The sequence below is a fragment of the Neopelma chrysocephalum genome, unplaced genomic scaffold, assembly GCF_003984885.1.
Source record: "Neopelma chrysocephalum unplaced genomic scaffold, ASM398488v2 Primary Assembly neopelma1_103b, whole genome shotgun sequence".
Taxonomy (NCBI): domain Eukaryota; kingdom Metazoa; phylum Chordata; class Aves; order Passeriformes; family Pipridae; genus Neopelma; species Neopelma chrysocephalum.
The window spans coordinates 2052956-2076984 of record NW_020897767.1 but is presented as its reverse complement, the minus strand read 5'-3'; the positions used below and the strand labels follow the sequence as shown (position 1 = coordinate 2076984).

At 44.9% G+C, this 24029-nt stretch overlaps 2 protein-coding genes and 1 long non-coding RNA gene across 5 annotated transcripts in view; 2 read left to right on the top strand and 1 right to left on the bottom strand.

Moving 5' to 3' along the window:
* MBD5 (methyl-CpG binding domain protein 5) overlaps window positions 1-5293 on the top strand; it is a 33866-nt gene extending 28573 nt beyond the window's left edge. The window contains exon 10 of the mRNA XM_027695924.1: window positions 1998-5293. Coding sequence (XP_027551725.1) covers window positions 1998-2069 — 72 coding nt within the window. The 3' untranslated portion in view covers window positions 2070-5293. The remainder of the gene's footprint in view (window positions 1-1997) is intronic.
* LOC113973595 lies at window positions 4067-23964 on the bottom strand. Of its 3 annotated transcripts, XR_003536268.1 has the most exons (6): window positions 23806-23964; window positions 22359-22450; window positions 21795-22008; window positions 17183-17288; window positions 6429-6731; window positions 4067-4172 (listed from the first exon to the last, which is right to left on the bottom strand). It is a non-coding gene; the product is annotated as an uncharacterized LOC113973595 (long non-coding RNA). The 3 variants fall into 3 exon arrangements; XR_003536267.1 differs by lacking the exon at window positions 17183-17288; XR_003536269.1 differs by lacking the exons at window positions 4067-4172; window positions 17183-17288 and adding an exon at window positions 4835-4923.
* The window catches only part of EPC2 (enhancer of polycomb homolog 2), a 39374-nt gene continuing 38866 nt past the window's right edge, over window positions 23522-24029 (top strand). Inside the window, exon 1 of the mRNA XM_027695927.1 lies at window positions 23522-23877. Within this exon, the coding sequence (XP_027551728.1) occupies window positions 23725-23877 (153 nt within the window). The 5' untranslated portion in view covers window positions 23522-23724. The remainder of the gene's footprint in view (window positions 23878-24029) is intronic.

Sequence of the window (24029 nt, the reverse complement as noted above, 5' to 3'; positions counted from 1 at the left end):
TGAAAGATGGGAAAAGTTGTAGAATTGTAGTTGCATTGCCAGTTTTATTGCTTTTGACAAGAGATTTCCTCATGGAACCTGAAAATATTGGGATCACTTCCAGTCCCACTCATATTCCAGGGGGTTTCTCTGACTAATGACACAAAATCAGGCTCATTTGTTTCTCAGTTTGAGTAGAAGCCACATTTGAAAGGATCATTCTTTGCATGTAAAACTCTTGGAATAAAGTTTTCCTCATGAGAAATGAAAGATATTGCCATGAAAGGTAAGTTTTAAAAAAGGGTATTTCTAATATCACATCCAACAGTGGTTTTTCTACCATAATTCACTGTTATTATCTCAGTCCAGAATCTTTCTGATATATAATTTAGTTTATATAATGTTCTCATGTTCATATTTAGTTGTAATTTCGTTGGAGCCCACTGGAAAATTTAAAAAAAAAATCTACCACAGCACATGCAACCTCCTCGATCTTATAATTAGTAATTAATTATTCAAATAATTAATGATAACATGTTTGAACATGGGGAATAAAAGGTCTTTTTGCTGATATTCAGTGCTCAGGACTGAAGATGTGTGTGTTTGGAAGTGAGAGTAGCACTTCAGGGGAGCTTCTGGAGTATGAAAAAGGAAATATCTATATATGCATATATAAGAATATTATTTTTATATGTATTTATATATAATCTAGATATTCTATTAATGAAATATATGCATATATAAGACTATAGATTTTTTCTTTGTATATATTTATATATAATGTATATTATATATATTCTTTATAGATATAATAATAACTGCAGAACAGAGCTGATTTCAGAGCCACCAAGGAATATTAAATAAGTTTTTCAGTAGCTTTTAGTAGCTGCTCTGAGTAATAACAAAATCAGATATTTTGCTTAAACTTCTGAATTTTACAAACTGGGATTTGAGCTTTGATTTGAACCAAGGGGCGTTTCCCTCCTGTCTTGGGAAGGATGAGGAAAGCAGGGTCTGACTGTGGGTCTGTTATAATTAAATCAGGGATGTGGGGTCGGGCTGGACCATCCTGCTGACACCTTTTCCATGTGTAAATCCAGGAATACTGAAAGCTGCTGTGCATTGCCACTGCTGGAAGTGGATTTGCTGAGCTGGTGGCTCTGTCCCACCAAACTGATGCACCTGAGTGTCAGTGCAGCATCTTGATTTATATTTTAATTATCCGGGCTCAGAACTCGTGCTCAGGGTTCATTTCCATGAAGATTACCATTCCTAGAAACACTCCCAGGAATCAGCACTTCTCTTTGTAGTGACTTGCATTTTTTTTTCAGCAACTCCAGCTCAGGCATCAGTCAGTTTGAGCTGGAAAATGTGTGGGAGGGAGAGCCAGTGCAGAGGCAGGGAATGGCAGGGGGCTGGAGGAGCTGGGAAGGGCCCAGGAAGTGCCAAAGGATCAGTTCCTGCTCTTGGGAAGCTGCAGCTGCCACTGACAGATGGTGGTGGAATTCCACACCAGGCCCCAGCCTTCCTCCTCCTCCTCCTCCTCTCCCACTTGGTTTGTCCCAAGTTTTGCTCTCAGATCAATCCAGCCTTTGGCTCAGAACTGAGTGTTTCCTTTGAAGCACAGGCCGAGGAGTTTGCTGATGATTCCTTAATAACCCCACAGCCCTGGGCTGGGCTGCTCTGGCTTTCCCTGGCAGCAGCATTTTCTCACCACCTGCTTCCCACCTCATGGCTCTTGTCCTGACAGAGTCTCCAGGTTTGCCACTGCCAATCTGACAGAATTGCAGTTTGGGCATCAGGTCCTGGTTATGTGGTTTTCCAAGCACTGCAGCCGGTTTGGGATGTGGCATCAACCCTTTCATCCCAGCTCCTCAAAATTCCTGGAGTTCCTTTAGGCTTCTGTGCAGCTGTGGAATATTGAGCCCTGTTTCCTGACAGCCCTTTAATCAACCCCGTAGCTCATTGACCCCCCTGCCCACTGTCCTTTGCTAACCTGTGAATATACTTATTTTTAGGTCCACCCAATCCCGCAGGGAGACAGACAAGTGAAGCCTCCAAAACTCAAGAGGAGGAAGATCTCTAGATAACATTGAATGTCTTTGTTACTGGTCCAGTACTTGTGAACACTGAGTCCATCTGTAGGTATTGCTCTAGGCTGGTACATCACTATTTATGTGGGGACAGCTCGATGCCAGCGGGGCACACGCCGGGCAGTGGGACAAGATTTGGGATGATCAGGAGGGATAGAAGTTGCTGGAGAAGCCAATCAGAAATCTGGAATGGTTGCAGTAACAATGTCAGATGATTACTGAATTTTTTTTTTTCTATGATACTAAAAATTGTGATTATAAGAAATAGTCCAAATGTTTCTGAGAAATTTTCCTTGTGTATATAGATAATACAGAATTTCCTGGTGATATCTGAACTGTAAATATTGTACAATATTGTCATGTACAAGCGTACCTAATGCACACTTTATCTTTTATTGTACAAAAAATAGTGTACAAAATTCTTTGGTTTCTATTGAGTACACATACAAGAGACTACCAGTGTAAAGTGATAAATAAAAATACAGCCTAAATGCTTTTATATGATAATGTAAAAGATGCTGTTTTTGTATTTAACAGCAGAGAGAAGGCATGATTATGTAATACCTTAATTATGACATCCCCTTCACGCCACTGAGTGTTCATGGATCCTGTCTGTTTGGAATGAACCTTGCCTGGAAGTACTGTACTCCACTCAGGTCCCTGCAGGAGGGTGCAGATTCCTCATGGGATGTGGGATCGCAGCTCTGATGGAGAATTCCAAGGCCGCAGCCGTCGGGTGCTTTTGGTTTCCGTAGCTTTTCCAGTAGGATGCTGTAGGTTGGATTGAAGAGGAAAAAGGAATAGTAGGAGGTCTGTTTTTAGTCAAGCATTTCTGTAGGTGAGGTTTCAGAGCCACCTGAGGAACTAACCAGTCGATACCCCCCCGTAACGTGGACCCCCTGGATTAATTAGCTGAGATCCTCTAACTTCATTAACCCTGCAGGGGGGCAGAGGCCCTGCTTTGAGAAGGGATCAGTGTTGGTTGCAGTTGGTTTGGCAGTAGAATGGAAGGGCAATGCTCTGGAAAAGGTAATCCCGCTATCCATCCCTCGGTATTGAAACACAAAAAGAAGTTAAGGGTGGCTTACAAAACTTATTAGCAGCAGTGATTTTTATCAGTATTATGTAACATATCAGATTTATTTTATTTAAAAAGAATTATTTATACCATTAACAGATTCTTATATATATTAATGTGGCTGAAATGCGCAGGTTAAATCTATTAACCAAATTATTTATGTTATATTAAGTGAGAAATGTGAAACATATGTAGAAAAAAGAAGAAATTAATACACTACAGATTTAAAAGTCTAAAGCTATGAGCCATTATAAACTTAACCAACGGGAGTGTAGCACAACATTCTTTCCATTGGATTTCATTTTTCTTTTTCCCCACGGATGGTGGGGATGGTGAGGGGAGCCGTGGCATCCTCAAGGCTTCCTGGGATAGTTCTGCTCACCATTCCCAGTCCCGGGGTGGAGTCCTTCATCCGGGATCACCACTTACCTCAGATTCCTTTCCCCTGAATGTCGCTCTCTAGCGAGGACTGGCAGCGATCGGCTCCCTGGGCTCTCCAGGGCTCCAGGATCCCAACTCCTTGCTCCTGTCCCAGGTCCCGCAGTGTGTGTCCGAAGGAATGACCCCGAGGATGATGATTCCCTGGGCTGGGCTCCCGCGTTCCCGGGCACGCAGCACCTACCTCTGGGCTCCTCCGGGCTCGTCCCCTCCGGCCCGGGCGGGACCCCACGGCTCCATGGGGCAGCTCCATGGGGCAGCTCCATGGCCCTGCTCCGCTGGGTTCCCATTCCCGCTGTTTTGGGGTGCAGTGGCTCCCGTTTTTCCGTCCCGCGTCGCTCCGGTCGCCGGTGTCCCTCGGGCGTGTCCGTGGCTCCCCGAGCCCCCGCTGCCTCCCATCCCATCCCATCCCTGTGTCCAAGCTCCTGGGAGTGTTTAGGTGTTGTACTTCCCGGTGTTTCCGTGGCCCCGCTTCCCTCGGTGGATGATGGCATTGCTGGGGGGGTAGCAGTAGTTTGCTTTCAGTCCAGACCAATTTTTTTCTCCTCTCTTGCCGAGTTTTCCTGGTTCCGTGTAAGCAGTTCCTGTAAATATTGTGAGCGTTACAGGTCGTGCAGTGTTGTAACATTTTCAAAAAATGTTGCACCGACTTTACAATTAAAAAAACTGGTCACTCATACTTGAATTTTGCCCATAGAGCCATTTCTTTCTCTTTGCATTAAAGCATAATCTACTTTTTTGATGGAGGCCCAACCCTTCTCTTTCTACCTTATTATTTTTTTGTTTAAGAAATCTCTATTTTTTCTAATAGAAGACTTAAAAAAAAGGAAAATTTAAAAAAAAAAAAAGTACTTTTTGCCTACTTTCTAATTTAAGAGAGAATTCCTATATTTAAAAGGTGGAGGGGGGAAAAAAAAGAAAAAATTAAAAAAAAAAAGAAAAAATACTCCATTGTGGCAAGTGGAACACCACTTTCTTTGTCATTAATATGGCACAATCACCCCAAAGTGAAGTGGCTGAGTACAGCGAGCCCACGGCGTCGATCAGGACCTCGGTAGATTTTAGGGAACGACGTGATTCCTTGAGGATGTAAAAGTGTTACGTATTCTTGTCTATTTATTTATTTATTTATTATGCTTTCTTTTTGCTGAGTGGGTGACAATGTGGTTGAGTCATTCAGGTGACGTTCAAATTAAAGGAAATAATTCCTCTTTCTGTTATGGTGCGTTTTGTGAACACCATAAACGGAACAACGACGAAAAAATCTTTTCATTTGTTCCAATGGATTTTCTTCGTGTTCTGACAGAAAACCTTTGGCTGGTGTCAGCTGCAAAACTAAAATTCATAGAGTTGGAAAATTAAAGAAAAAAAAAGCAAAAAAAAAAAAACAACCAAACCCACCCCACCTCTGATGTCCCAGGTCTGTTTTCCTCACAGTCTAAGGTTTTAGGGGTTAAAAGGAACTTAAAATTTAAAGGTCTTTCCTCAATCAGCTTTGCAGAAGGTTTCTAAGTGATGTGATATCCTTTTGGAGTCCCTGAGTTTGATGGTCTAGAGATATTAGAGGGCTCGTGGTGGACTGAATTACCTTAGGACTGGTACCTTTCTTAGCTACAATTTGTATTTTGCTATGTAGGGTTGTAATGTGAGAATTCCAGAAGAGCCGTAGCATAAAAGTGCTTTTCTATTTTTAAAAAAAAAGAAAAAAAAAACAAAAACAAACCCATTCTAGTCTTACTAAGAATTAGAGGATTTTTTTAATATCAGTTTTGTAATTTTTTGATAAAGTTGTCAATATTATGATTAAATCACCAGAAAAAACAGTTCCTGTGCTGTTCTCTTCGGGGCAGGGACTCCGTGTTCCGATGGCTTGGCACGGTGCCACCGTGGGATGCCCGGCCTTAAACAGGGCACCTCTGCCAGGTTAAACAGCAACCAGCAGTGCTGAGGGCGATTTAGGGGCGTGAAGGCCAAGAGAATCCCACTGCAAATCCCATAGCTGGGCATTTCCATGGAGGTCCTGGCGGCGGCTGCGGCGTCCGACGGGTAAGTTGAGGGAGCCGGTGGCTGTGGAAGCACATCCCAGGAACAGACCCACCCAAAACGCCCCCCATCCCACCCCTCACTCCACTATTCCCACCCCACTGAACTCAACATCTGCATTTCAGGATCGCCCCAAAATCCCCAAGATTTACAGGAATCCCAAACACACCGACAGGTCGTTTAGTTCCTCCTCAGTTCACTCCGGGGGCAAATCGATGCTGCAGAAACATTTTGAGGCTTTAAAAAAGTCCTACCAAATATAAATTTCTCAGCTCACGAGCTGAGGGGTTTCCATGAACCTCCCAGACCAGCCCACCAACACTCTTGCCCTGCTCCTGGTGTCTCTGGTTATCCTGGTGCTCCCCAGAAATTCCCACCGGCCACCTCCGGTTTAACCTGGACTGGTGATCCCTTATATTTGCTTTGCGTTTGAAAGCCCAGCAGTGGGAAATCAGACCCCCACGGCTCATTTCTCTGTGCCAGGTTTTACAACTGATCCCTTGGCTGCCAACACTTAAAAGCAATTTTTGTTGTTGCTTTAAAAAAAAAAAAAAAAAACAAAACCAAAAAAAAAACAAAACCAAAATTTAAAATGGAAGATTTGATTCGAAATATCCCCTGCGAAAGATTCCGTCTGTCAGGAGAAGTGTTTGTAATTGTCATCCCAACAGAAGATCAGGGGTTAGGATTTAGAACAGGAAACAAATTATATATATATATATATTTAGAATAGTTCTTTCTGGAAATGCCTATTTTGGAAAAGGTCTGGGAGATGGGAAGGGGTTTGATGTACTTACACAGGATGAAGCGGGGTGGAGAAGGAAGAGCAAGAGCATCCTCACACATTCCTGTGTCTAAATCCCAGGAAAGCACTGGCACAGGTTGACACAAGTCCAAGAGAACCACTGTCACTGATGTTTCAGAATTCCAGGCAGGAATGGATCCCAATGAGGGAATGATCCAGGGCTGAGCTGTGGGTTGGGCCCGGCTGGGAATGGAGCTAAACCAGGTACGGAGTGGGCTGGGGAACAAAGGCTTTTCCAACCACATCCACATCCAGGTCCATGCTGCAGGTGAGTCCTTTGGGCACTTATAATTCCCTAAATGGAAGAACAAATGGAATAAATATGGAAGAATAAATACTTTGGGTTCAAAAATGCACACAGTTCCTACTCAGCTGGGTTCTGCTTCGCACGTACCCACAGAACGTGCACGGGGGGGTTGCAGAGTTTGCTGTGAGGACCCAACTTTTCAGACAGAAAACAGGTTTGTGGGATGGACATGTTCTTAATCCTACTTCACAAGTTCCCATCTCATCAAATCACAATCATTTCAGGCCTCTTTCAAAGAGAAGCAATTCCAAACTCCTGATAGAAACACAGCTCGTTTGCAGTTCCAGGAAAATCATTTCTTGCTCCTCTCGCTGATTTTTCTTGAGGGACAGAAAATGTCATAAAAATAACACCAAAATTATTGGGGTTTGTCATTATCTTTCTCAGTTGTGGGATTGAGCTCTCTGCTGCTGAGGAAAAAGGGAAGATTCACCACTGAAAAATGAGGGGAAACTTTTTTCTTATCCTAGCCCTTCTTATCCTATCCTATCCTATCCTATCCTATCCTGTCCTATCCTCTTCTGTCCTATATCCTATCCTATTCTATATCCTATCCAATCCTATTCTATCCTGTCCTATATCCTACCCTATCCTGTCCTCTCCTCTATCCTATCCTATCCTATCCTATCCTATCCTATCCTATCCTATCCTATCCTATATCCTGTCCTATCCTGTCCTGTCCTGTCCTACCCAATCCCATCCTATCCCATCCTGTCTTTCATTTGTTTGATTGTGACCAATCTGTAGTTCCCAGACTTGGTCTCATCCACCTTAAGAGTTTCATCAATCAAAATAACAAATAGGAGATCACAGGTGGGATATTGGGAAGGAATTCCTGACTGGGAGGGTGGGGAGGCCCTGGCCCAGGTTGCCCAGAGAAGCTGTGGCTGCCCCTGGATCCCTGGAAGTGTCCAAGGCCAGGTTGGACGGGGCTTGGAGCAACCTGGGCTGGTGGAAGGTGTCCCTGCCCATGGCAGGGGGTGGAATGGGATGGGCTTTAAGGTCCCTTTCAACCCAAACCAGTCTGGGATTTAATAAAGAAACCTCTCTGAGATTTTTCTCAGAGGAAAGTGGGAGATGGAGCGGAGCCCACAGGCCCACACAGGCACCAGCTGCTTCCCAAGGTGTCACAGTAAGTGCCAGGAAAAACCTGGTACTGCCTAAACCTTTGTCATGAACAACTTGGTTATGGCAGAATAAGAAAAAAATAGAATAAAGTGTTAGAAATCAAACAAACAAATACAACACTTTTTAAAAAATACCTTTTAAAAATGAGGACAAACAGGAGATTTATGGAAGTGCAAGTTTGGTATTTGCAACCCTAAAATAAATAAGATAGGACAATAACTTTTATAAAACTGCTTATAAAGTCCTGCTTTAGCACCCACTGGGACCAGTTTTTGGGCAGCTGCTGGATCCAGATGTAGCTTCCAACACCTTTTATCTGCAGGACAGGAATGTCCTCCCAGCACCTCATTTGCATCCGTACAAGGAGCGAGGTGGAATGAGTTTGTCCTGAAGTGAGACACACGTCGGCATGGAAACACATGTCCAACATGTGATCCTTGTTAAAATACTTGGAATAGTTGTGGGGGAATTAGGCTGAAGCCCAGTAATGGTGCAAATTAAATCTGTGGCAGGCAAAGAGTCCTCGAGGGGGCAGTTTTAAGCTGGGTTTAGCGAAACACAGAACCGAGTTTTGCAGAGTAACAACAAACTGTCTGCATCTGTTAGAAGGGATGGGCTTTGCTAAGAGCAGAACTGACACCACTGAGGGAGGTAAGAAAGGCAACAAAGCCCAGCAAGCAGCAAATTCTGAATTATTCCACGCAAATGTCAAGTTTTAGGAGCGACTGTGGATGTAAATCTCCTTTTGGAAGGCTGAGCGTTGCCATTAAGCGGCTCCATATGACGCTGCATCTGCCGGATTTCTTGTATATCATTTTATTTTTATGTGTGCCAGGGAAAAGGATTGGGAATTTCCACCTTCAGATCTTAATAGCATCATTTCCCCAGCTTCTGTTGTCTGTTGATTGAGTGTTTGGCGAAGGGATGATTATTTCTGGCAGAGGTTAAATCCGTACCTGACTTCCCACACCGTGAGTGTGGGATTTTGAGGAGAACTTTTACTTTTCCGTATATTGACCCCAAGTTGAATTCCTTGGGAAGATGGGAAGGGGGAGGAGGTGCCCATTACAGAAGCCTGTGCCGGAGGACTCCCATCCCCTCCATATAATCAATCTATCCAAGTATTTCCCCAGCTCTCATTATCCCCAGTGCCTCCAGGATAAGAAGCTGAGAACAATCACCCATTGTCACTTTATGAAGGAACTTTTTCATCTTCCTTCCCCAAAGACTGAATTGTTAATTAAGTAAATTAAAATTAATTACGGAGTGTGTGCGACAAGATGTTATCGCGTCTGTGCCCCGAACTGAGCTCCCTCTGCTGTGCCTGCACGCTCATCCTCTGTGGAATCATGGAATGGTAGGATTAGATGGGATATTGGGAAGGAATTCCTGGCTGGGAGGGTGGGAGGCCCTGGCCCAGGTTGCCCAGAGAAGCTGTGGCTGCCCCTGGATCCCTGGAAGTGTCCAAAGCTTCATTAACAAGATATTTCAACAGAGCCACATTCCAAAGGACATGGATGCTGCATTTCTATTAATTAGTTTTTCAGAGGAAGATGTTGCCATTAATTATCGACAACGATCCTCTTATTAACTGCCTGATAAGGGTGACTTAAGTATCCAATAAAATAATGGATCAAGAAGGAATGAAGTGTATCAGGAGGATCGTTGGACCTGCAGCAAAGTGAGTGCAGTTATTTACTAAATGAAAGCAAAGGGTAATGGCTTCCTGATTTTGATCTGAAAACTTGTAGGAGATGAACATCTCAGATGTGTCAAGTGTTTTCAGAAGAGCAAATGTTCCACAGGCTGGTCAGAGCCAGGAGACTTCTCAGCATGAGCTGGGCCAGGCCAAGGAGGGACCATTCCCACCCTGGGAAAGGGGCAGAAGAAAAGATGGGGGTTGTGCTTCCATCCTTCAGCCCCTCCTGTTCCCATTTACAGGGAAGGCAGATTTATCCCTATGTCTCATCCCTGAATCCGGCTGTTGGGGCACCATCCAGCTAATCTGGATGGATGATACTCAGGATGTTCTCCAAGCAGGATTAATAACATGTGTTGCACTAATTATCTGGCCTTTACTATCAGGCCCATGGTGTTGTTTGTGGGCTTTTTTAATGATTCTTAAAAGAAGGAATGAGATTTCTCCTTGAAAATATGCATAAGTTAGGGGCTCCTAACTTCTAAATCTTAACTCTCAAAGAAGTTTATTTCAGCTTCATTCTCCAGTTAAACCAAGCCCAGGTAAGGCACAACTCCTGGTCAGAAGTTCATGTCCTCTCCTGCTCGTTTCTGGAACCAAAGAATAAGTAAAACAGCTCAAAGTTTACATTTCTCAGAAAAATAAAAGTTATAAAGCAAGGTTTCTTTTAAACCCTCTGCTGCAGAAAGTCATCAGGACCCGCTGTATCAGGTAAATAACCATGAAACTGAAGTTGTCTTGTCTCAAAATAGCTGCTTTTAACTCAAGTTGCCCATTATCTTTTTGTGTTTGAAATCTGAGAGAACTCTTCCTTCAGACAATTGCTTCTATTCAGTGTTTCAGGGGATTCAGAAACACGGGGGTGTTTGGAATCTTTTCTAGACCATCCTCTAAGCACAGTGTTATGAGCACAGTCTGATCTCCAAAGCAAACCCAGCTAAATTTATTCCTGCTCCCACCCACCCTTGCTGAGGACTCTTGCCAGAGTTACCTGCTCACACGTCTGGGTCAGGGCTTCAGTGTTCCATGGAAATGGGATTGCTGCTCCACAAAGGCTTCCAAAGGCATTTGGAAATTTGTTTCTCCCTTCGGTCTCACTGATTTTTCTTTTCCCAGCTGCTCCACAGCTCTGGTTCCCTGTGCCAGGAGGTGACCTTGCACATTTTGTGCATCACCAAGGCTAAAAGGTTATGCTTAAAAACAAAACTTCTAGTCCCAAAGTAGTGGTGGAAGGGCTGTGCCTGTGGGGAAGCCCCGGCCAGTGCCACCAAGCCGAGCTTTGCATAATCCTGGGCAGTTTTTAAGCTCCATCAGACCATAATTGACTTTTTCCCCTTTGCTCTGATTGGGACATCATCCCATGGTAGCAATCACCTCCTGATTTCCAACCTCAGAGCTGTTTTTCATCCATGTGTCCTTGTTCTGCCTGGATGTGTCAGCACTGATACCTCCCCAGCCAGCAATCACATCCCTCTCCAGCTCTCACTCCGTCGGAGCAAACAAGGCACACGCCTCTCATCCCTTCCCATTTGATAGTTTCTCCAATCCCTTGGTTGTTTTGGCAGCTGTTTGTGGGCAAAATAGGAGATTTGTTGTACCTGGGATTTGGTACTTCCCAGTAGTCTCAGTGGTACGTGGCTGTTTCTCTCCTAAATACCCTCAGATCGTCTGAGCCACACTTGGAGCTCGCATTGGAGTCAACTGGTTTCTAGAACTGGTTGTTGGTTGTTTCCAGTTGATCAGATCTGATTTTAAAAGCCCAGCTTTTCTTGTTTAGGACTAGAATTAGTATGAGGGGCTGGATTTCAGAAGGCAAAACATTAATATAAAAACACTAAGATGAAATTTAACCTTGCTATACAAGAAGGCACTTCACATAGAGCTTGTGCCACACGGTTTGTGCATTAATACACATAATTAAATTAAAGGTGGTTGACTTGGTTGTGCCATTCTTACTGCCAGTCCTGGTGCAGTGGCAGACACCTGCCAGCTCCATGCAGGAATGTGCCCCTTATTGAGATATTGATTTGCCCATGGTAGAGAGAGGAATGTATTTTCCAAACAGCAGCTCCAGCTGCTTCCTGAACAACCTGCATGGAACAGTATGGTTTGCCCTGGAATAACATGGCACAGGTATTTCCTCACTCACATTTCCCATCTTTGGAAGCTTTGACTGTGTTTTTGTTCTGAAAAGCATCTTTTATACACTATGGAGCCCTGATCCATAACTTAGAGAAGCTGTGGCTGCCCCTGGATCCCTGGAAGTGTCCAAGGCTATGTTGGATGGGGCTTGGAGCAACCTGGGATACTGGAAGGTGTCCCTGCCCATGGCAGGGGGGTGGAATGGGATGATCTTTAAGGTCCCTCCCAACCCAAACCATTCCATGATTCCATGATCACTCGATCTGCCCCACACCAAACACTATTCCTCAACCAAAGCCAAATGGACTTGAATTATTTTCTCAGCCTTTTGTGGAGATGTTGTTGTGTGACCCTGTGCAAGTAAATACATAATCATAAAACAAGGAGATGCTAATGGGCTGATTTTTGGTGGTGTTTATGTTGCTGGAGGTATTGACTCTGCCACATCCCGGCCCTTCTGTCATCCAGCACTTTCCCAGTTGGAGTTTTCCTGCATTGCTTTCCCTAAAAAACCAATTTCTCCTGGTGTTTGGTTGTTTCCTGATCACCAGCTCTGGTTAGTCTGGCTCCCAGCACAAGGTTAAGGGAGAATCAGAGAATCCCAGAATCATTAGGGTTGGAAAAGACCTCCAAGATCCTCGAGGTCAAACACTGACTGACCACCACATGAGACAACCCGGTGTCCTTTTCCACTTCTTCTCTTCATTTGCTTGTTAATCCACAGCTAAATCCTCTTTACAGTGGGGAGATCCTAATAATCTTGAGTTATAGGGTTTTATAACCTATAGGAGAAGAGCAGGGTGTCCTAAGATGGTAGGACTTACAAATCCATTGGTCAATAAAAGAAATGAAAGTATAAAACAATGTGTTTTTTCATCTTCCAGCATTGCCATGCTGAATATCACATTAAAATATTGCCTAAATCCTTCTTTTAATTTCCTTTGACATCTGGCAGCAACTTGCAAAACATTTCAGAATATTCTGGAGAAAAAAAAACAACCCAGAAAGTCTGTCAAAGCTTCATCTTCTCCTAGGATGGGATTTAGCCCAAATATTCTGTAATAGATTGAGTTATGTTTTCTTCTCCAGCACTGTAATTGGCTTCATGTTTCATGATATGAATGACTCCAGCTGATGTTCCTCCCGTGGATCCAGAGGTATCTCATATTTATATCCCAATAAGCTTCTAATATTGGAGAAATACATTGGGTTTTAGGCCCTGTGTGACAGCTGTAGCTCTTTCAATCATTGTTATTAAGGAATATTTGCACGAGGTGCCATCTCTGTCCACGCAGACAATTTTTTTTGGCAGTTTTGCCACACAGTTTTTCCTCCCTGGGTCTCTGCAGAGAGTGAAGACTCCACTTATTGAGCTCAGCAAGTGGCACTTTTTGACTGCCTGTTCCTTCTTGGTTCAGCTGCAAATCAGCAGAGGCAGGAGCTGCACAGAAAATTAGAGGCTTTGTTTTAAGAAAGTTCATTGTTGCTGTAGCTCTGATCCCTCTGGCTTTTATTTCAGCCAGAGAGACGTTCCCTGGCTTTTGGGATCGATGAGTGAGGGGATATATTGGGAAGTGGTGTGGGTTTGAAGTGGGATTTGCTTTGATATTTCTGTGCAGATCCATGTGATGGCTCCCTGACTCATACAGCTGAAAATAGGTGGTGATATCAACCACAGAATTCTTCACAGATTTCCCCCCCCCCTTTTCTTGCTTAGTTAGCTGCTCTTCCAAAAAATCCAGGTCATTATTCAAATGTGTGCTTAGATCAAAACTCCAGATAGCATCACTCTTACTCATTGATGATTCACTCTGGAGCAAATTTTGGTCCTAGTGAACAAACTCGGTGTTGCCTTAGTCATAAGTTTGTTTGGCAAATCACATGTCAGGCTTAAATTAAGCCCCTGCTTAAAGCAGATATTTTTTTGAATATATTCTGGAAAGGTTGAGCGTAAGATTTATATAGATAAGATTTATACTGAAAACTTGTCAAAGCAAAACTGGAGAATGAAAAATTCTGTTAATTTGGGGGGAAAATATGAACTTACATTGTCGGCAACAGACCTAAAGGAGCTACCTGACATTAAACTTGTTTTGTCAAGTCTATTTATAAATTAATTTTAAATCCTGACTTTTGGGAGTCTTTGGAGTAACAAACCCCCTGCCCACCACCACCCACAGGGCTCAGCATCACCACAGCCTCTGCTCTGCCACTGCTGACACCAAATCCACCTTTCCCAAAGATTTTTTGATATTTTTGATCCTCATGCCAATATCAAATTTGCACTGAATCTTTTAAACTGTCACCATATGGCTCTTTACGTTAACAGGGCCATTCTGCCCTGAGGCAGAACGGGAATGTAGCTGAAATTAGAATTTTAAAGCCAAACACAAAATAGGTAATGCAAATAAAACCATTTCCAAAAATAGTTAGAACAGAACACCTGTGGAATTATGTTGAAAGGAAGGGCAGGAACGGAGGTGGAGGATCGGGTTATAAATCACATGGCAGATGGAAACAGGGTTTGGTTGGATCCATCCATAGCTCCAGCTCCTACACCATTGCAGTGAAATGACTCTGGAAGTGCATTTGCTGACAGACTACAGGTATGGTTAAAGAAAGAGGAAAATCCATGGAATTTAATATATTCAAAGCATGTCCTGGATGATGATGTGCCCGTGGGAATAGGCCAAATGCAGGAATGGGACTGGCAAATCACAGCCAAACCACAGCAGGATCCATTGGGAAAATTATCATCCCATCTCCTGATGCCGTAGAGACAATGGCTCCACTCTCATTCCCAGCTGGAGAAAAGGAAAAGCTTTAGAGGTGCTGGTTAAGCATGACCAAGGCTCTGCCCACAGTGGGATGGAGGAGCTGTTCCTCAGCAAATTAATAACCCCAGCCATGTGCCAAGACCTACAGCTCCTTGTTGTGGTTGCCCTGTCAGAGAGAGAACCTGTTCCCTTTCCAACTGGCAATGGAGCAGAACAAAACCTGTCATTAAAGAGGTGCCAGCAGGAAAGGGAAGCTGGGGATGGAACCATAACTACCCAAATTGGAATATTTTCATATGTCCCAGGTGACACGAGAGCAGTGTTTTCTTAAGCTTGGTAGCTTACAAATGTAGTTGGGATAATCCAGACAGGTTGGGATTACAACTCCTTGACACTCCTAGGATTTATGGATCATTTTCCTCTGAAGGATTAACCTGTGACTTCAGGAAAAGCTCACGAAATGTCTGTGTGTTTAAAATCAAGAGAGAATTATGCAAAAGAAATTCCTTAACCAACCACCGAATTCTTGGGGGAAAATGGGAATGGACTAATTTGGGCTCCTTAAAAACATAACCATTGTATTTTTTTCAATTGAAGTTTTATACTGAAACTCTGATGTAATTTCCCTATTATATAACGGCATTATTTTCCACTCCTTTATTTCTCCTTTGTTTCCAAGAATGATTAATTGGTGACACTACTCGAGTACTTGCAGGAACATTCCCAAACCCAGCCATTCTTTTGTCTGAGAACATTTTTGCCACACCTGGAGCAGCCAGAAGCACCAGTGTCCTGATTTTTAATCTCATGGGCATTATGTAGGATTTCAGGGTTAGAAACTCCCGTCCTGCCCACGACATTCCCTGATTTTCCCACGAGCAGGCGTGGGATGTCTTGCACAAAGGTTACTGGAGCCTCCAAAGGCTCAGTGGTGAGGAGAAAAGTGGGCCAGGGTGACCTGGACAGAAAGGGAAATGGTGACAACTGCTTTTCTATGAGGTTTAACAACACTTGTGCAGGTGCTTTAGAAATGGTCCCCCGTGGTTTGGTCACCTCTTATGTTCTCTTAGACTTCCAAGTTGTTTTCAGCTGATGCTGCTCCTCTCTGCACTGGCTTTCCAGTAAATCCAGCCTCTTCCCAGACCACCTGGGCTCCCTGGATGTTGGGTGCTTGCAGTGCCCTGAAAGGAACCACAAATATTCCACAAATATTACAGAGTTATAGAATCACAGAATCAATTTGGCTGAAAAGCCCCCTGAGATCATTGAGTCCTCCCTGTGCCCCATCCCCACCTTGTCCCCCAGCCCAGAGCACTGAGTGCCACGTCCAGTCCTTCCTTGGACACCTCCAGGGATGGGGACTCCAAACCTCCCTGGACCCATTCCAATATTTAATCATCCTTTCTGTGAAGAAATTCCTCCTGATGTCCAACCTGAACCTCCCCTGGTGCAGCTTAAGACTCTGACCTCTCATCCTATTGCTACCCTGAATTATCCATAATTTTAATTTTCAAACGTCCAAGGCTCATGTGTGAACACTCAGAGTTGAGGGCATCACCTTTCCCTCACTTCCAGTAGTGTCCTCCTTCCCTGTCTGCTCCATCCCGTGCCCACAATTCAGTTCCCACTTTTCACTCTTTTCTTCCTTTTTTTTCTTAGTGAACTTCAGAGAAATGTGGTGAGAGGGTCCTGCTCTGTCTGTGCTCCAGACCTGAGTCTGGGACACACGGAGGAGGCTCCTACATATCCAGCTTCAAGTTCGGCATCAGAGGAAGACACAGTTGGACTCAGCTGTGTGAAAATATCCTCTAAGACCAATCTGAGGTGAGACAGAAGCTCCCCAAAGTGTGCCTGGCTCCTTTCACACAGTGAGGGAGCCTGAGGGGTTATGCAGGCCCCAAACTTCCCTTTTCCTGATGACTCAGCTCCCTCAGCACTGGGCTGGTGTGTGCTCCAAACTGGCCTTTCCTCAACTCCATCCAGCCTGGCCTTGGACACCTCCAGGGATCCAGGGGCAGCCACAGCTTCTCTGGGTAACCTGGGCCAGGGCCTCCCCACCCTCACAGCCAACAATTCCTTCCCAATATCCAACCTAACCCTGCCCTCTGGCAGTGGAAAGCCATTCCCTGTGTCCTGTCACTCCGTGCCTTTGCCAAAAGCCCGTCTCCAGCTTCCAAAGTAAACTCACTGCTCTTCTTTCCACAGAGTTTGACTGTGAACCAAAAGCAAAGGAGTGAAATAGCTGCATGTGATAACAGGCAAACCTCTCCCATCTTTTCAGGGAGCAACGTGGAATCATCAGACTCTTATTTAAGAATCCAGAATCACCGAGGTTGGAAAAGCCCTCCCAGCCCACGGAATCCCCTCTGTGCTCCATCCCCCCCTTGTCCCCCAGCCCAGAGCACTGAGTGCCATGTCCAGGCCTTCCTGGGGCACCTCCAGGGCTGGGCACTCCAAACCTCCCTGGGCAGCCCCTGCCAAGGCCTGACCACCCTTTCCAGGGAGAAATACCTCCTCATGTCCAACCTAAAAGAAACCAAGAAAGAAGCAAGAAGCAAGCTCTGGGTCCCAAGCACTTTCTTGAGGGCTGACTGTTCACACTTTTAATGGTATGAAAGTGGCCACCAGGTCCGGAAAATAAAAATAGGCTTCTCATGCTCAAAAGCCCAGCCCAGGATGAGGTTCTCACTCACCACCACTCAGCAGTCCCCCTAGGGCCCCTTTTCCAGCTGCCACAATCCCAGGATGTGTTTGGTGCTGGTGCAGCAGAAGAGATTCCTGAGCTGAGCACCGTTGTTCCTGAGGAAGCAAGAGCTGGTGTAAAGGTGTGACCTTGCTGGAGCAACTCTTCTAAAGCACTTGTGTATTTATGAAGATCTGATTGCATGTGGAGCAGGAGATTTCAATGAGCAGCAATTTGGAAGTGGGAATAGTGTATCAGCTTTGCTATGACTGATGTCTGCATAATGAAAGTGTCTTTTTTTGTACTGTTTTCTTAAAAAAACCCTCTTTGACAAGGAAGTACAGGAATGTGAGGCTTGAATACATCTTTAAATCTGCATGTTGATTGCATAACTTACAACCAGGACTAAAAACTTCCTTTTGTTATTACAAATGTGTGCCCTGAGTACTACAAAAACAGGATCACCACTGTTTGTTTCCAACGTGACACTTTCATTTTCCTTTTGACTCCTCTTGCAACCGAGATAATATTTCTGTTTCTTGGTGCACAGCAACGTTGCTGAGAGACTCTTGTTTTTCTGTGATGGCTTTCAGCCCCATTTTGCAGAGAAATGTCACAGGATGACACTGCTCCCATACAAGTGACAATAAACTTCCCTCTGGTTTGCATCAGAGTCAGATAAAAGTAAAATCTTTCCTCCTGGGGAAACTCCTCCTGGCTGACACCAGGGGAACTGCTTTGAGGAGACCTGGGTCATCTCTGCAGCTGGAAATGGTTCTACCCTCATTGGAGAGAAGCACTGGGGAGATATTTGGGTTTTAAAGGGTTATGGAAGGACTTTAGAGATTAAGAAGGGAAAAAAAGACTGAGATGTGATGATAAAGGTCTGGTATTTGCAGATAAAGGAACAAACCCTGCTGGAGAAGGTCAAGTTTTGTTGGTAGAAAAGCATTTCCCTGGATATCTTGGGAAGCCTTGAGCTATGCCCATGCAAGGTTTGGATTTTCTTGGAATTTCCATTGAATATTCCTGCTCCAGGGAGTGCTGCTACTCCAGATTAGCCCATGGTATCAACCTCAGAGCAAGGTGGGCAGGGAAAATATTGCCATTACTGATCAATAAGAAAAACTGTTCTATCCAGGCCACTAACCCAGAAGACAGAGATGATCAAGGTGGGTTTGTTGGGTTTTTAGGTAAGAATGTGGCTTTAGAGTATTTTAAGAAGTGACACTTGGTGTATTTCCTGATTTCTTATTTTTATATAGTGGAAAGTGTCCGTGCCCGTGGAATTAAATGATCTTTAATGTCCCTTCCAACCTGAACCAGTCTGTGATTCTATGATTTTAAAGTTGCCTACAGATTTATTTTTAGAAAGCAGCCCCACTTCTACCCTTGTGCTGAAATGCAGCAGAACTACGAAGCTCTGAGGAGGAAAGGGAGCATCTCTGACCGCTGGAGAGAGGTTTTCAAAGTCCTCTTTAGGGCGAGTCCTTCATCTGACTTGTGAACTCTGAATAAAAATTGTAGCAGTTTTCAATGCTCGATTATTCTGATTTTATTGATATTTTAAGTGGCAGGATGGGGTTTGATTTTTAATTTTTTAACACAAGCCGGGGGAGCTCCCAGCTCCTCAAAATTCAAATAAATAAATCAATTAATGTCTCGAATTTGCCTCCTGAGGTGTGAGATTTTGGGATAAATTTGTATATATTTGTAAAACTGGTTTTTGTGATTTTTCTCTGCTAGGACTTTCTAAATGACAGTTGATAAATCTCTCTCTCTTTAAGGCCTATTTTCCAAAACTTAAGGCCCTGAATACAATCCTTATTATGTACTGCTTTTAACAGTATATTTCTGGTTCCAGGCATAACCATGTTTTTCCTCTTCACTGGTCACTGCACTGTAAAGTTACATTTTCCTGTGGTAAACCCCCAGATTTATGTGGTTTTGGGCTGCACTCATACAGGTGCTTAATGGCTTTACTTGATAATTCCAAACCAAATTAATCTGGTTTCAGAATTGCATTGTTGTTAACTAACTTGTTGAATTGTGTCGTAAAAGAGCACATTTAGAGTCAAGAGCAGGTTTATTTTTTGAGTGTGAATCTGAGATTTCACAGCACAGGAAGCAGCTGCAGCAGGTTCCTTTAGAGAGCTGCCGACCCTCCCATGCCTGTAGTAACCCTCACACAGAAAGCACAATTCCCTTTCATTTCAAACCTATTTCTTGACACAAATAGTTCTGCTACAAAACTTTCGAATCAGGAGCTTCCTGCTGCTTTTCATCACGTTACCTTCCTGCTATAATTTGGGGAATCAGCCATTTCCATAGCTGCCCTTTTATTTCGTTTGATTTGGTGTCTGTTGCCGTCGGGCTCGAGATTTTAACTCCATTTTCAACTTTTTATAATTTCCATTCAGAGCTTTACATCTCCCAGGAAGCTATTCCACGCTAGATTGCAGGTTTTGGCTGATAGGTTTTTTTTGGTGACCTTAAAGAGGAAAATGTGCAGGCTGCCAGTTCCCTCAACTCTTGGAATAATTGGAAATAGAAATGGTTTGGAATGATACATTAACTGTGAACATTAGCCACTAAGCATGCTTACTAGCTACTTTGATCAAGCTCTTTTTTCCTGACAAAACCCCCTTTGAAATGAATAGGACAGAGGTTCCTTTCACTTCAATCAGAGTTCTCAGACACGAGGAGAAAGAAGGACTTCATAACCTTTAAAAAGACTCCCCTAGTCCATTCATGGATCTCCTGGAAAGCTCAGCACTTTCCCTTGTGCTGGAGTTACTAAGCCAGCCTCCTGGACACTTTTAGGCTCCCTTCTAGTGAAGATTTGCTTAAACATGAGATCAAACCCCTCTGTAATGAGACTGGAATCCGGGATGTACAATGGCAGCAACACCGGGAATATTTGAGAGCGTGGATTCATCAGCATCACTTCCCTAATTGCATCCTCTGAGTCTGGAGCTGGCAGGGTGCAGAAGACAATTCTTCTGAACACTTACCATCTTGATTATTTACAGTCAAATCATCAGCACCCTAAAATTTCCAGTTTATCTTTTAACACCCTACACTCAGTCAAGGTGTCGAACACCCCACAAGGCTGAACAACCCTGTGCCTTGTGAGGGGCCAAACCCACTTCTGGACTCTCTGTTTCTGTATTTTCTGTGCCTTTTTTGGTTTTTAAGACTTCTTGTACTTATAAGGTAACAACACAGAACATAGAACTGCTCGTGCCATGTCATGTTGCAATAATGTACATTGAGATAATTGTCTCTAAGTGATGCTTGTGCTTGGAGAACATTAATGCAGCGAGAGGAAAAAAACCCAAAAAACAAACATCAGAAACAACAACAACAACAAAACAGGATACATTTGCAGAAAAGTCCATCAGGCTTCAGTCAGCTATGGTGAGAACAAGGATTCCTTGTGCTAAATGTCACTGTGGAGAAGCAGAACCAAAAGCCCCTGAGCCTATATGACCCTGACATTTCCACTGATACAGGTGTCAAAGTGAAATCTGGGGGTTTTCAGTCTACCCAGTGCTCAAATGTGCATATTCAACTCCATTGTCTCTACAGAAAACACAAAGACAAGTCAGAATTCAACTGCTGAATAAATAATTTCGTTTGAGACGTGGTTTCCCTGATTTGTGCATAAAAAATAACTTATTTTATCTGCAGGTGAGGTACAGCTCATAATTTTTTCACAGCTAAAATTCTTCAGAAAACCTGTAATATTTTACCAGAGGAAGAGATCACTTAAAAGATTGATGGTTCTGGCTTAAAGCTAAACTAATGTAAGCTGAAACTTTAGTTTTGCCCATGTTCAGCTCTGTGCAATGGCTTTTTTGACTACATAAAAAAACCCCTCTGTATCCTACAGGGCATCATTTAAAAAAAAATTGCATTGCTTTTAGAAATGAAATAATGGGATGAGTTTAGGACTAAGAGCCACCTTGAGGGTAAATATGTTTCATTTTTGTTCTTTTTTTTATTTTTTTATTTTTTAAGTAGTGAAAAAGAACAGAACATGCACACAAAGGGAAAAGGCTATTATTATCTATTGTTCAGCTGTGCTGACTGAAAGGGGAAACAAATCTTTAAGCAGTGTGTAAAATGCCTCTTTCCTGCAGAAGCAGAAAGAGGAAAGTTCTTTCTGTCTTTCAACTACTCGAGGAAGTACTTCAGGAGGAACTGCCTGTTCCACTCAGCTGCCTCACCTTTCCACATGTGTGTCACCTGTGCAGCCGGGCTGGAACACACTCCAGGTAATGGAATTTTTATGGAAAATGCAGCTCATGCAGAAAGACATCACGATGGCTCTTTGAAAATGCCAACCCTCTGCCGCTACCAATTAATCATGAGTCACTTTAGGGGTGTCAGACCCACTTTGGCCACTTCTAAAAGGGTGCTGAGCTATAAATTCTAGGCTAGAAACCATACAACTGTTAAACATTTATGTCTTCATTCTAGTCCAAGTCAAGAACTGTACGAATAGAAAATTTTAAAGGGAATTATAAATGAGCAAAGTATCACACTTTTGTTCTCTGTTGGTTTTCTCATCACCTTTAAAGCTTCATTTGCTCACATGACTATTAATGAACATTTACCTGATGTTTTCATAGGAGTTAATCCAATTTCCACATCTCTTTCCCAAGCTAATTTGGGTCCGTGGCTGATGAACGTAATGTTCTTGCTCTTTCTTTTTGCCTCCTGTGTATTACTGTGCTTGTTTCATCTGCCTTCTCTCTCTCTCTAGCTGACACAATTCTTTATTCTTCATTTTGTAAATCATGTGTTTGTCAAGAACAGTAGTTGTATTTGCTGTACAAAACCATGTAAATGAAAAAATGCAACAGGTAACTAAAAATGAATGGCAATTCAGAGACCAAACCTATTTTTTCCTAATTAAAAAATGGAATATTAGCTACAGCTGGCACTATGATCCAAATGGTTAAGCTTTGACTAACAGTTTTGGTTTAATTCAGAGGCAGAAGGTTGCACTGACAACTCCTGTGAGAGCTCTGAGGTGGAGGTGAGTTTAGTAAACTAAAACACGACAAGTTCCACTTCAAAATGAGGAAGAACTTCTTCATATTTAGGGCAGCCAAGCACCGGAATAGGTGCCCAGGGAAGGTGTGGAGTCTCCCTCTCCAGACACATTCCAAACCCACCTGGATGCTGTCCTGTTTCACCTGCTCTGGGTGCCCCTGGTTGAACTGGATGATCTCCAGAGGTCCCTTCCAACCCTAAATATTGTGTGATTCTGTGGAGAAAATAAATAAACAATTGAAACGTGCAAGCACGAGTTTGTTTCTAAGTCACTCATTCTCTTCTGACGAGCTCTTTTTATTGCTGGAACACTTTTAAGTTCACATCAGCAGACAAGCTGAGGAGAGGAACCAGATGGTTTGTCCAGAGAGCAGGGGACACTGTGGGGACACTGTGGGGAGACAGCAGGGACACAGCAGGGACATGGTGGGGACATGGTGGGAATACTGTGGGGTCACGGCAGGGACACTGTGGGGATATTGTGGGAACACTGTGTGGACATTTTAGGGACAGGGTGGGGAGACAGTGGGGATACTGTAGGGCCATGGAGACACAGAGGGGACACTGTGGGGAAACTGTGGGGACGCAGTGGGGACACTGTGGGACATGGCATGGACACCATGAAGCACTGTGTGGGCAATGTGGGGACACGGAGAGAATACTGTGGAGATACTGTGGGGACACTGCGGAGACTTTGGGGACAGTGTGGGGAGACAGTTGGGACACTGTGGGGACATGGAGAGGATACTGTAGGGACACGGCAGGGACCCTATAGGGACACTGTGGGGACATTATGTGGACGCCTTGGGGACAGCGTGGGGAGACAGCGAGGACACTGTGGAAACATCATGGGGATACTGTGGGGATATTGTGGGGACAGTGTGGGGACACGGCGTGGACATGGTGGAGAAACTGTGGGGACACTGTGGGGAGACAGTGGGGACGATGTGGGGACACTGTAGGGATACGGCAGGGACACCGGGGAGACACTGTGGGGACTCTGTGGGGAGACAGCGGGAACACTGTGCGGACACTGTGCAGACCCAGCGGTGACACTCCCGGGACGCTGTGGGCAGCCGGCGGTGACAGTTTCGGGACACTGTTCGGACACTCCGCTCTCCTCTCCCAGCCGGTCCCGCCGCCCCCCTCAGGCTCCCCGAGGCTCCCTCAGCCTCCCGCCCTCGGCTGCGCGCGCAGCGCCGCTCCCGCCGCGCGGGCTGCCGGGACGGCTGGCGGCCGTGGTTAATGTCCGCCATGTTTGCCATGGCGCAGGGAGCGGACCGAGCGAGCCCGGCGCGGATCTAGGGCTGCGGGGCGTGCGCGGCGAGCTACGGGCGGCCCCGCCGGGAGCTGCGCCGGGGCGGCGGGACCCTCCATGGTGGCGCGGGCGCGGCGCGGGAGCGGCTGGGAGGCGGCGGCGAGGCCGCACTGAAGGCCCCCCCCCCGCCCGCCCGCCCGGCCCCGGGGTGTTATTGTGAGGGGGAGACAATGAGCAAACTCTCCTTCCGCGCCCGGGCGCTAGACGCCGCCAAACCGCTGCCCATCTACCGCGGCAAGGACATGCCCGACCTCAACGACTGCGTCTCCATCAACCGGGCCGTGCCGCAGATGCCCACGGGGATGGAGAAGGAGGAGGAATCGGTAAGGGAGCGCGGCGCAGGGGGGGCACCATTGTTTACAGGCACCCCCCGCGCGGGCGCCGCCGGCCCGTATTCACCAAGCGCGCTACGCCCGGCCCGCCGCGCCGCGCGCGGGGCGCTGCGCAAACGGCGCAGCCTCGGCCGCGCTCCGCG